The sequence below is a fragment of the Limulus polyphemus genome, unplaced genomic scaffold (genome assembly GCF_000517525.1).
Source record: "Limulus polyphemus unplaced genomic scaffold, Limulus_polyphemus-2.1.2 Scaffold6, whole genome shotgun sequence".
Lineage (NCBI taxonomy): Eukaryota > Metazoa > Arthropoda > Merostomata > Xiphosura > Limulidae > Limulus > Limulus polyphemus.
In genome coordinates, this window is record NW_013665616.1 from 1572978 (window position 1) to 1587854 (window position 14877).

The 14877-nt window shown below is 28.6% G+C and overlaps 1 protein-coding gene across 1 annotated transcript in view; it reads right to left on the bottom strand.

Annotated features, from left to right (window-relative positions):
• Nucleotides 1-14335, bottom strand: part of LOC106476241 (START domain-containing protein 10-like) — a 16318-nt gene extending 1983 nt beyond the window's left edge. The window contains exons 1-5 of the mRNA XM_013936940.2: nt 14161-14335; nt 7240-7387; nt 3041-3144; nt 2674-2791; nt 409-461 (exon numbers count right to left, since the gene is read on the bottom strand). Coding sequence (XP_013792394.1) covers nt 409-461; nt 2674-2791; nt 3041-3144; nt 7240-7387; nt 14161-14316 — 579 coding nt within the window. The 5' untranslated portion in view covers nt 14317-14335. The remainder of the gene's footprint in view (nt 1-408; nt 462-2673; nt 2792-3040; nt 3145-7239; nt 7388-14160) is intronic.
• Between the last annotated feature and the right edge of the window lie 542 nt (nt 14336-14877).

Sequence of the window (14877 nt, forward strand, 5' to 3'; positions counted from 1 at the left end):
AAAAAAAAAATTAATATATATATATATATGAGAATGCTTAAATAAAGGTGTTTTAAAATTTTCCACTATGATTGAATACAATGCTTTCTAAGTAAAACTACAATAAACAAACATGTACTGTAAAATCTAGTTTACATATCAGAAATACAAGAGATCATCAATTTTCAACTTCATCAAAAGCATAGGCTTTACTTATCTGATGTGTTTACAATGTACATACATATTGTTAAACAATTAATAAGAATTAAATTAGCCTATTACTTTAGGTAAACTACATTTTTGATTAAACAGAATATTACTGAAAACACAATCCCAAACTTTTGACATTAAAACATATGAACTGCGATACATTTATGTACTCAATACTTGAGACTAGCTTCAGATAATTAAATGTGTACTTCTACTCACCTTTGGTGCACATATCTGCGTGAACTTGTTTATTACCCAAACAGGTAGGGATCCTACAAGGAACAAAAATATTACCTTTACAATCCAAATAAATATATGAATTAATAAATAAAAATATCACAGCTAATGAAATAAAAATAAACAAAAATATCAAAGTTCTTGTCCAAAGTTTTTCCAGGTAAATCAAAATTCATACATTTCCAAATAATTCATTTTTAAATTAAATGTACATTTCCTTAAACTATTAGACAAGTTTGAAATAATAATAAACATGTTTCAAATGTTTGCAAGTTTTATAAAATCAATGATGTTTCCACAATAAAGAATAATACTTCTTGCTTAATATACCAATAAACTGGCCCAAAATTAGTTCAGGAACTTGGGAAGATAAATAGTTTCACATTTTTCCAAAGCAAGTAAAGTTAATCAGGGTTAACATAATTTAAGTTTCCTCATCTTACAACTCTTACTATACTATGTTAGTTTCTTACTTTTACAGTCCATTTAGTTCTTAATTATCTATATTTATGACCATAGGTAACTGCTTTGACAGCAACATAAATTCTAAAAATAAGCAGCTTTAGAAAAATGGAAACTACCTGAAATATGTAGACTGGAAAAAACAGCCTTTTTTATATGCTTATTACATGCAGCAATGAAAAACTTAAGATACTTTGTATATGTACACTGTTTATTATAGTTGTACATACATGTTTATTATCGGTAAGGTTAAGCAATTAAGTCCCAAATCACTATAATCTGTTTCCACCAATCATTCTTTTATCATATAAAGGATGACATTGTGTGGTGGGAAAGAAAAGCTAACTACTCTCTTAAGTAGTGTATATTCACACATCTAAGTTAGATGCATCTTAAAACTAAGGGTCTATATAAGGAGTTACCTTTCATGTTTCATATAATTTAATCAATTATACATGTAATCAGCATTTGTTATATGATGCATTTAATAAGGGATTTCGAAGAAGATGGCTTTGAATAACCCCAATGATTTTACCACAAGGTAAGCCCAAAACACCTAATTCCATACCAGTAACAATTATTTTTCTATACTACCTCATTTCTGAATTGTCTATCAATGTATTTCTATAACACCCAATTGATTTTTAAAGTTTAAAGCACAAAAGTTTATAAAGTAAATATTTCATTATTTAAATTGTTTTACTAAAGAATGTGAACATACCTTCCTCCTGCTTATCCATTCTACTCTTTTGAATATTACAAGACCCATTTATTTTATTTTTTTACATATATGTTACATACATTTTTTGTATATTGTTCACAATTTCAAAATCTTGACACCAAATTAAATTATGTGCATGTTTGTTTTATGATGATTTAACTTACATCCATCAGTAAAGTTCTCAAACTAAATGTAAAACAAAAATAATTGCTGGATTGTCTAGTTTCAGACTTACTATATTAGCTAAATACTTCAATACCTTTCAACATTCAATAACTCAGACATGTTGAAACTATTTTAAGGATTTGTATCTTGGCTACAAAAACAAATTTTTGAATATTATGCACAAAACTGTTATTCAAAAGGAGTCTTTTACAGTTTGAAAATATTTTTCCAAAAGAAAAAGAAATTTAACACTTACGGATTCATGTTAAAAACAATTACTACAGAGCAATAACCTAAAATGAAGTACATATATCTGAATTTGGTAAATTAAACTGCAATTGGTTAAGAGGGAAAATATTTTTATCTAGAAAACATTCAATTCTAGCAAAAAACAAGGTTACAATAGTCCATTTGCTAGGATGATTAAAATATGAGGTAAATTAAGTATTTACTATTTTCACACACATACAGGTACATATATTTATAGAGTTCAAGGCATTTGTCTTGCTTTATAAACAAGCTTTTACTCTAAAGGGAAGTATTAGTAATAGTAAAAAATCCTATTACAGGAAATTGGTGTTGTAACAATACACAAAATTAAAGCAATATTTTCTAGATAGTATTACAAATTTAGTACAATTTTAGGCATCAATAAAAATTTAAACTTTGCATGCATTTTTTCAATGTTTACTAGCAAGAGTAGAATTTTTTTTTCTACCAGAGACAAAAACAAAATGCAATGATACAAAAAAGCATCTCTAATCTCTTGTACTGAATTTATAGGAAATAAAATTTCCATCCTACTAATAAGACAGATTTGTCAACATGTCCCCAGTGACTGTACATTATTGAATTTCACAGTATAATAAAATAGTTTTACTTTAGTTCAAGAAACTTACCCCTTGGATCACACTGGGTAACATAGTTTAATTCACAGCCTTTACCATTAACAGGTCTTATAACAAATCCTGTCAAAAACGAGATTCCTCGTATAAAGCCTTTCTTTATTGGCAACAGCTGTTATGGAAACGAAAAAAAAATTGTTACACAATACTTTTGCAACAAACAAAATTAAATGTATGCAAAACTACATATTACATGCTATCAGCTAGTTGATAAAAAAAAACAAAATGTATGCAACAATCTACTCGCATAAAGTTCACCTTCTATTATTACTTTAAATTTTCTAACAATGTCCATACTACATGTTTTAATGAATCTCTGAAGAAAACAAATGTTTAGTAAAGAGCTGCACATTCATCTTACCTTATGAAAGACAGAGTGATTAAATAATAGATACTCCTTCCCTGTGTCTAACCAGGATCTTTGCAACACAAAGTCTCTATTCTTCAAAGGAGCTGGAAAACGAACTGGAAAAAATACACACGTTATATTGTGCTAAAACTCCTAATATATTTTCATTGCATAGTTCCTCAATGATTACAAAAGAAAGTGAAATATCTGCTTTAAAACTTATAATGGTTCATGATGATTCAGCATTTCAAACAAATACAAATTTTATCCATAATTCTCAACATATACAAATAGGCTGTAGTATAAAAACACCAAAACTTTTCATAGACAAAGTTCTTATGAGCAATGTATACAAAATAGCAGTATCTTTCCTTCAACATACCGGTTACACACACACACACACACACACACACACACACACACACACATATATATATATATATATATATAATAATTGTCTTTCTACAATATAAACAACAAAAAATAGTCTTTGGGGAGATACAGATACATATACCTTCAGATAATATAATTTTAATAGTTGTTTAATAGTTAGAAATGCATTTAAAAGTTATAAATGACCTGTCTTAGTATTTATAAAAATTATGAAACTAATCTCAAGCAAGTTAACACTTTTTTTTTAAAAGCTTATGCCTGGAATTCAGATATAAAAACGTTTATAGAAATTACTAACAAAAAAAAACAGTTTTTAAAATAAAAAGACAGAATTAACACACACAAAGTATTTGTTAAGAACATAGTCATTCATATCGCAAGTACCCGATAGAGGCAATAAATCTATCTTGGTTTACTTGTATCAATGTGCTCAACTCAAATATATTTTATGTATTCTGTACCTGTATTACTCATAACATACATGTAGGCAAATTGCATAACATAATGACCAAGGAAGAACTAGACTTCAACAAGATCTATAATATCATGGTTATCGTACTAAATGTTTGAAGCCTTTGTGATGTCATCACAAATCACATGATCTTTGGTCATTGACTAGTTAGTTGTATCTTTAAAAATGAAAGGGTAACAACACTATGTCACACATGAGCACTGAAGTGTAGGAAGTCTAGATGTACCTTTAAAATCAATAAGGAAGTTACTGTGATACATGTAAGCAAGTGATTTGGCAAAAATACAAAAAGATACTTCCAGAAACAAGATGAAAATAACTTTCAGCAATGTTAAACTGAATATAAGTAAATACCCATAAATAATAGTGAAAGAAATATTGGAAATTAGGCAATTACACTATGATAATTTCATCCAGTTATGATCTTGACAATTCTTTACACTACTAATAAAAAAAAAAAATTAGAAAGACATTATGTTGACAGAATTATTTAAAATCCTTACATACTTAATGATTACTTGAAAGTTATTTACAAGGGTGTAAGCTCAATAAACAAGAATAATTAAACTTCTTAAATTTGATTGGTATGAAATAGCTCAAATAAAAATAAGCACAAAAAAGGTACTTGTGATATTAAAACATTTAAAACAAATCTTTCAAATTCTTAATACTTACTTGCAATTTTGGGGAAAAATGAAATTATTTATTGCTGCATTGTAGTTCATGTATACTAGTTCAATATATTGGGGACAATTTTATTTGTGTTTTGAGGCTTTGAAACAAGTTTTCTATAGCATTCAGTTAAATAATTTAAGAATGCTTTATTCTTCCCTATTAAAAATTTTTTAATCATTTAGTCATGATGACAATAAAAAACAGTATTATAATAATTTCTGTATGTACATATAAATTATTTGAAACAAAAATTTATTAAGTAACTTGTATGCTCAAAACACTCACTGACACCTTAACTTTGTTTTGATAGAAAACAATTCAGTTTATTCTGTAAATTATATGCAATGCCTTCAATAAAACTTTAAGAGCAAAGGAAACTTGCATGCTTCACAGATTAAAACGTAACCTTAACAATCACTAAGATAATCAACTGTTAATAAAATTACATGGAAAGCATATTAAAAGTAAACTAACAATGAACTGAAAGGTCCTTTACTGTTAAGTTGTTCACAAATTTGGTTATTTCAGAATTTACAAAAATTCACTGAACTGTCAGTTTAAATAACTTATCTTGAAACTGAACAAAGTTATTGAATTTGCCATTCTTAATACAAAATACTATATTAAAAAAGTGGTTATTTGGAATGGTGGCATATATAATATCATATTTGTGTAAAAATATTTCCAAGAGAAAACAAGTTCCACTACAGATATACATAGCTTGTTTTCAAATCACAATGAACACAGATAAGTCAATGTTTGAATGACTTAAACCTTTACTAAGATTATTATGGAATGAAAGTAACATTTTGTTATCTCTGAAAAGAAACATTTCAGTTTAATTCCAACAACTAACATTAGTTGGATTAAACAACAACTTCAAAATCATTGTTTTCTTCAGTGGAATGTTTTTAAATATTTATTATCAGTGGTATACCTTTAAGAAGTTTTTTAACTAATATCCCCACTCCTCAAGTTATGTTTTGATGTTTTTGTATCTTCAGAGATTCTTATATTACCACTTAATGTTAATTCAGTTAAGAAACAAACACAAGCAAATACATTCACTAACAACTTTTTTTTTTTTTTTATTATATCTATAACTATATCTATTTCATATTTTATGTACACAAGTTCATTTTAATTTGTATACCACTGGTTTTATCTCAGGAAAATTACCTTTATATTCAGCTAAAAGTATCCTACTCTAAGATCAGAAAACTAACATGTAAAAAACATAATACTTAACTTTAAAGATAATGGGACATTTCACCATGTATTTAGAAAGGCTTCAGGCTCTGTTACTAGAGCATTCATTAGACAAGTTGTTACTTACTGACAGATTCATCAGTTCATTAGCACTTTTTAACTTCTTTCCACACGAGTCTCAAACCATATTTAAACAGTAATTTTTAAATTCAAGGTTACTACAATATGTAAACTGTAAATACATTTGATGTAGTTAAATGTAAAGATTAACAATGAAAGACATTGATAATTAAAGCCTAAAGTTTAATAAAGGTGGCCCTAAACTCAACTGCCCGGAAGCAGTATATTAGTTTTTAATTTTAACCTGTTTTAGATGAATGCACTAACATGTGTGTGTGTGTGTGTGTGTGTGTGTGTGTGTGTGTGTGTGTGTGTGTGTGTGTGTGTGTGTGTGTGTGTGGCGCGCGCGCGCACTGTTTGACAAATGGCTACTGAATTTGGTGCTGCAAATCAAATTTATCCACAAAGGAGAGATTGTTTGGGTTCAACTACCTTATGAACCACCTATATTATTTTCACCAAAAAAGCTAGTAAGAAATTTTTACCACTACGACAGCTATAAATAAACACCATTGAGAATTAAAACATAATATTAAACATGTAGTGCTCACACTGTAAGTAGCCAATGTATCATTTACAATTTATTGCATTCACAAATTTGCAAAAGTATATTTTTTTTTATTGAGAAAACTTTTTTCTCTCAAAATTCCTATTACATATGTCAATGACCTGTAATGCATGAATTGCCATCACTGTTTTTAACATTTTTATTACTAATGCATGGAGGTGTGAACATAACCTACAAAAAATGTAAAAATAGGCAACCTAACACACCTGTGGTGCTGAAATAGGGTGATTATAGAATATAGGGATATTCAATCTTTCACATCTTTTCCATTTCTCAAACATATACTATGCATGTTAAAAGTTATGCTTAACTTTAAATTTTGTATAATAGTATTCACTAACAAGAAAAATTGAGATAGACCATGAACACTATAATCTTCATAAAATTTAAATAGAAACTACAAAATAATCCACTGTATCTGAATTCTACCAGTGATCCTAGCTTTGAGGCTATCAAAAATGCATACACAACACATTTAAGGTCAAGTATTTTCCTAATTTAGATCTAATTTGTATGTACCAGTATTACTTTCATACAATAAGTTATAAGAATAAGGCCATTTTTGTACTCAAGTACATGTTCACATATTTTGTAACTGATGTAATAATAATTTTATTTCAACTTAAATTATAAAAAAAGTTAGACACCATTGGTTACTTTCAGAAGGATGAAGTAATCTGCTACATTTACAAAATCTTGAAAGTAAATCCATAAATATTCTGTTAAAGATATGCACGAGTTTACAAATACATGAATCAGATATTGAAGTTTTACCTGCATAGTAACCAATGTCATTGTTTGGATTAAGACAGCCAATATCATAACTGTCCAACATGTATATGTCCCATGTTTTACGATACGATGGATCCATAACAACATCATATAGAAGGGAAGGAAGAATGTCTTTAAATACAGCTTTAATCTGTAAAGATTTAAGTTTTATTATTTAAAAATATTTATACACTTAAAAACAATTTTTCTTAACAACTTTTATTAAGGCCATTCTATAATTATATACATTTGGTGGTATATTATTTGCTATAGATTAGCAGCCACATATTTCTATGTAAATAAACTATACATTTCAGTGCAATGAAAATATTTTTTCAAATGGCCTTAATAGAATATAATAACAGTTATATATTGTAAATTTTAAATGGCCATTTTTGTAAAAATTGGATATCATATTTAGGGGGGAGGGGGTACCAAATTAAAATCAATTTTTGTTTCATAGCACATTATCTTAATAGTCCTATAATGGTGTTTTAATACCACCTGTTGTTTACCTTTGATTAAGCATTACGTTAATTAAAGCATACGACTCTATTGATTACACTATATACTATCAACTGTACTAACTGTATAGTACCAACTGTATAATACCAACTATACTAACCGTATGGTGTAGCAGCTTTTGCCCCACCCTCTACGTGAAGCAATAATTATAGGAGGTTGAATCAAATGCATGTAATGATGAAATTCTGTATGTACTCAAGAAAAAAATATATACTGTGTGTGTGCCAGGTTATCAAGTACAATTTGAGAGAATCACCACAATCATTTCACAATTAAAGTAATGACATCACAAACTGGTTTTAACACTTTGGACTGATGCAATGTTGGAGAAGTACTGTTTATCATAATTCTAAATTTAATATGTATATCTTCATGAAATGTTGACAGCTTTTAGCAAACATTTGGAGTTTGTTGTACACAATAAAAAAAACTGAATTTATCACAAGAATAACCTAATAAGTTACAACTTTTTATATTTTAGTTAATTTTATAATAATAAATAAAAATATACATAAAAAATAAGAAATTCTAACAAATAGCCAAATACTTACTTTGCAAGTTCTTATAATTATCATTCTACTTTGTAGAAAAGTTTAGATGTGACATTTCTATATCAAACTTTTGAAATTCACATGGTGTTATGCAGGCAATGTAACACGCTGAAATAACATGTACGGAAAGTTTAAAAAAGGGGTTATTTTATTTTCGGATAGTATTAACTGATCAAAATTTATTGTCTATGGAAAGTGTGGATGGAAAAATTTTGTGGATAATATTAACATATTAAAAGTATGTAATTGTGTAAACAATTGAAAAAAAAAAAGTTATTTTTTTTCACTATAACTTAAGAGTTTTGAAATTCAACAATGACTAAATACCACTTTGAAACAAAATTAGCACTTTGTAATCTTTATATTATTAATTTAGAAAATGTGAAAATTATTTGATTTGAATTTAGGTAGTCTGTAAAAATGAATAATTAATGCATGGTGTAGGTTAATGAAATGTAATTCTATGAAAAAACTATTAAATATTATCAGAAAGAAGATATGGCATGGTGCATACAAATCAGCTACAATTACTAGTTCCCTAGTGTATTCTAACTGAAAGTCCATTTGGACAACAGTGTAATTTGTACAAAAAAAAACAAGAACTTCAGCATATAACTCATAAGCCTTATGGAAAGTAAACTTGTCATAAGAAGGAAAAAAACAATATTGCATATTTGCTAAATAAACAGATGAAACTAAAAAAAACTGGAAGTAACTTAGTTCTTGATTTGATAGAATACATAAAACATCACTATTTTGACAAGTGCAATGTAATAATATCTAATAATTTGTTCTTAAAAGCCCACCTACCTAATTTTTTTGTTGCAATATTACCATAGATATAGAATGCTTTTTTGGCCTAATGTGCAATTACAAATAAACATAACTATACAGAATTACATGTGTTGAATCAGTAATGACTCATTTCTTACTAGAATACAGTTGTGTAAAAAATAAGGACTAATTTTATATCCACAATAATTTTATTCTCTACTTTTAAAAAATAGAACTTGCCATTAAGATTAATGTTTCTTTGTACACTGAAGTAAAGATGCATTTAAAGCATTACTGAAATATAGTTGCCTTCAATATGTTCATCACTATGGACTGATCAGCTTCATATAGTTATGTTTATATTAAATTGTAAACATGACTAAGAACTAAGTGTATGTAACTTATGTTAACCTGTACCTACTAGGAATCTCACCAATCTCTTATATTTACTTTTTTTATTTTTTATAATGAACATCATGAAGTTCAACATCATTATGCTCATCTGAAGGTACTTAGACACTTTCAAACAGCTTTTTATATGAAGTCAATAAACTACCGATTTAAATACTCACAAATAAAAAGATCTTAAAAAACAGTTTTGACCATATGCCTACATGAAGTGTCAGTTAAATGAATATTTCATTCATTTCTGGAAATAAAATTATTTTTCAAAAACACTCCAAAGGATAAATACAATTTTACCATCAATACTGATGTTCATTGAAAAACTAGAAATATTATAGCTCACTAGATGGATTACTTACTGTAAACATTTTTCAAACATCAAAAAAGAAAAAAATTTCCAGAAATATTTTACAATTAAAACTGAAGTCACTGATTGTGCCTTAAGATGTTACAATATCTTAAACCCAGAATAAAAGAATAGTAATTTAAGCAAGGATAATGTACAGACTATGAAAACTAAAACTAGATAAAGGTAATTGTGTCATGATTTTAAACAAAGTGTATTACATCAACAAAGTGAAAGCTATTCTAAGTCATACAGAAAAGTGTTTGTGGCTGTTACATGGCTTGCTGATTTGCATATTCAAAATTGTTTAATATAGCATACTCAAACCTGAAGTTATTTAAATGCCTTCAAATGAACTACTTGCATAGACTGACTTTTTTCAAAACTGTTATTAAAAATTAATCCACTAGCTCAAAACAATACATTTGTAATGATTACACTAACCTATGTACATTTACACAGCTTTGCTTATTTCTCACATTTTGTGCTACCCCATTCTGTGTCTTATCAAGTGCCACACCAAAATATCTTCTTCACAAGCCTTTCTTTTATACATCTTTTTTGCTTTATGCATTACAATGTAGCATTTGTAATGTTTATTGTGTGTTCAGTTCTAAACAATACATTGAATAGTTATTTTTACTTCAGATATCTTTAGCAAGTTCAAAATGCAAATTTCTGGGATTATTAGTCATTTGAAATGGACAATTAGTGAAATCTGCTAATGATTAATCATCAGATTCATGAATCAATTACATTCAACAAATCAATCATTCTGACACGATACTCATGATAATTGAAGCACTCAAAAACAATATTTTTGATTATCTTCATGAATCACCTTGAATTAATCAAAAATATGAGATCATCACTGCAACATTTTGATTATTTAGAGTTTGTATAAACAAAAACAGTAATGGTAAAAAAAACTAATTTCAATTAATCGATTATTTTACGTGACACTAATCACCTAGTTTTATTTGGCATACAGTTTATCCTAATCCATGCTCAGATTTGTTTGACTACGTGTATTAATATGAAACTTATTACACCCTTTGACAGAATAACATTTCCTACCAGAAATACTGAGGTTTTAACTGTAGTAACAAAACGTTAATTACTATCTTCTTTTTTATTTCCTTGGTGTAATCACTACAAGTATTTTTTTTTGGCCTGCATGAAAATTTTAGTATAATATTTATGTTTGTTTTTATTTATAATTCATTCAGCTAAAGTTTGGTTTAATGTCACACTAAAGTATATATATAAAAGCATATATTCAAATCAAAAATATTTACCTCCTTTACTTGACTCTTGGAAACTATGTTTTGCATTCATGATGGGAAAATATGAATTGCTAAAGTTAATTATCTATTGGATATTTAACAATACTGTTTCAGACCTTTATAATCTGATACAGTTCTGATTTTCAAGAGTACACTTAAGTAAGACAGGGCAATATATGTTTACAAGAGTTATCAAATCAGCTGTAAGTGCAACTAGTGCTTCACAGAGGTAAGATCTAGGATCAAACAAATACCTTTAGTTTTTGGCATGTGTAAGGTTGCAGAACAGGAACAAAGAAAAGAAATGCTTGCTATTATTCTAATGTTAGATGTATTAGAAACAAATTATCAACTTTAAAGCTCTTAACAGAACAGAGAATTTCAATATCATGAGATTCACCAATACTTAAATAGATTTAGAAGACAGAAATTCAATTTGTAATTCAAGGATATATGTTGTGTAATAGAGTATTTAAAAAATGGGGAGATGTAGTTTTTTTACATAAGAAACTCCAGCTTGTTCAAGTTAAGAATATTAGAGGAAAACAAGAAGGTTGAATCAGTGTGTGTGTTTTTGTTAGCTGATAGAGATGAAAGGATTTTAATTGGAATCTGTTATAGGTCACCTGATCAGATTGATGAAATTAATTAGAAGCTTTGTAATAAGGTCAAAATGCAGCAGCTAATAAGATCTTAATCATGGGAGATTTTAACTTAAGGTATATTGACTGGAAACTTTAGTGAGGGTGAAAGGTTTTTGGAAACTATTCAAGGTGGTTTTCTTCATTGAATGGTTTAGGAACCTACAAATGAAGATGCCACTTTAGATTTACTAACAACTTTTAATGTGGATATGGTCAAAGGGTAGAAGTGAGGGAGCACATGGGTGCAAGGGATCATTGTACAATTAGTTTTGAGGTGATATTACACAAGGAGATCAAGAATAATAGTATTTTTGTTCAAACTTTTTTAAAAGCTAATTTTAATGGGATAAGACAAGATTTTTGATCAACCAAAAACTGGTAATTATTCAAGATTAAATATATGTGCAATATGACTAATTTCTTGAGCTCAAATAGCATATCCAGCTCTGCCCTTGATGAAATCCTGACAGATCCAGTGAAAATCTGAAAGTGAACTCTTACTCAATAATGGGCTTTCTTTTTGAAGCTCTTGTAATGCACTTTAGAGAGACTTTAAGGAGACTGCACTTCTCCATCTTTTTTTCTCCTAAAAATGTGGAAAATATGCAAACAAACATGCAAAAGTATATTTTAATATTTGATCTGTTGCAGTTATTCATCTGCAGATCATTAAAAAAAAAGGTTTAAGTCCACAATCCTGTGGTTGCACATGTAACTATCCTACTTTGTAGTTAATTTGATAAGGTTAACATTTTGATGATTATTTTGAGAGGTGCGTATATCTGCTTTAAATGCAGGTAAATGGCATATTAAAAGAGTAAAAACATTGACATATTGCACAATAAAATTTCATTTACTAAAAACAGGGCACAGATCCTAAAAAATACTACAGGTTTGGATGGCACATTATGCTAACATCTCTTGTTAACATTGTGCACTATTAAAACATTCAGTTCTTTTTAGTGGCTGTGCCCTGTTTCTTATTAAATCAAATTTTATTGCCCAATATATCAATGTTGTATGAGCATTTTTAATCTTATTTGTGCACAAGTGCCAACTAATTTAGTTGAGTGGTATATTCTTTAAAGTAAATGTCTTTTTGCTGAAGTAGCTCTGTGTGTGTTGATCTTAAAATGTAATAATTATTTTAAGTCACTTAAACAGAGATGGGGATCACACTTTGTTGTCTATGTATTCCAATACGTACCATATTGTGAGTCTAGTATATCATCTCATCACTACCCTAGAACAGTGTAGTAGCCTTTGAAATATTGTTTGCAGGCATGATAGATGTACAAGTATTAGGAAAGTTCAAGAGAGGGCTTCATTTTGTCAAACATCCATCTGCTTATGAGTATATCCAGTCCCAACTTACTGAAATGAACAGGAAAGCCACGATGCACTAAGAAGCCCCTTGTTGTCCCCCAAATGTTTTGTTTATCCACTCAATTTAACCATGAGACACTATTCACACTCTTAACATGTTGTGTGAAGATGGGGTTGATTCTTCTTTCAATTTTTTCCTGGTCACAACACTTCTAAAACATTCCCCAGCATTTGAAATAAAGGTTTTTCATTGTAATATAATGTTTATTTGAATTACAAATGTAAGATTAACAATACATTCAATCCCTTAAGGTTCTTTAGAGAGTGAGTGTGTATAATAGTATCACTATGTCTGCAATATTCATTGCCAAAAATATGTTTCATTCAAACAGCTGGGACACAAACAGTAGTGGATGGAACAATATTCATATAAGACATTTATAACAACAATTGTTATGGATATGGTGGACATGTATAGCTGAAATATTATACAATGACTTCTTGAGAAAACACAGAAAATAAAAAATGTAGTGTTAAAACTCTATAAGCCTATATTATAAAATGTCTTACGAGCAGTAAAATTACTTGAAAGATATTTACAGTTACAGAATAACATTTGTCTTAAAAATGGCTTATAAGTTATATAAGTACTGTTCCAGTTGGCCTGAAGAGCTCTATGTTGAGCAAAATGCATCATCAGCAAGACATAGCAGACAGCTTTGCGGATATACTAATATATCTTCGTGGAAAAAATATCCTCAAGGTCTGAATAACGAATGTAGTGATAAAAATGTAGTAGTCTTAACACATACTTATTTTAAAATTTAAATTATACCCTCAATTTCAAACAAAACCTTGGTAAAAAATCTTAAACTTAAAGCTTTTGTAAGGTTAACCGTTAAGTATACAACTAAAAATTAAAAGTTATTAAAACTTGAACTTCAAATAAAAGATTCACAGTTTTCATGGTTCTACTAGTACTAGTTTTAACATTAAGTGATTAACTTATTAAGCCTAACCAGTAAACACAAAATTTAATTTTTCCCAACATAAAAGAATCAGCATACTTTTATCATTTTAAAGCTCGTCTGCTGTGTTGATTTTGTCCAGACTTTAGTTGAGCTTTTACTGTACACCATTTTCCAACCATCATTTTCATCAATAAGGGTAGTTAACTTCTCAAAATCGCGGTCATCCGCTACACGAACTTCTCCCACATCCATTGCTTTTCACTCAAGCTAATCTTTACACTTACAGTAGTCACTCATGAACAAAACTATTATTGGCCCTCTGGTGACTTTTATTACACTAAATCAGCTAATTATGCAAAATGTGATTATTTGTGTGAAGAAGATTGTACAAATATTTCACTTTGCAATAAACGACCCAAAAGAGCGTCGATATTTTTCCAACACCTTACATACTTCGTTGAATTCGGATATATATGTACAAGCTGAAATACCCGTCAACTGACGGGGAATGTTTAAACTTAATTAAAACAATGTAAGTCTAACAACAATCATATATTTCAAAGTAATAACTGGAACGTAAACTTTATCTCAAAATTATAAAGCTATAACGAAGCATCTTCATAAACAACATTTGCAGTGCCAGTTTGCCTTCTATCTACCAACAAATACAGATTCTGAGGTGATCCCGCACTTGAACACCCTACATCTCATTGACCATGAGAAAAGCATGGTTGTTCGAGAAACAATCCAACAACTTTTGTACTTTGACCTTCAATCCCTTCAGAATATTCAACATTGTCTAAAGTTTCAACT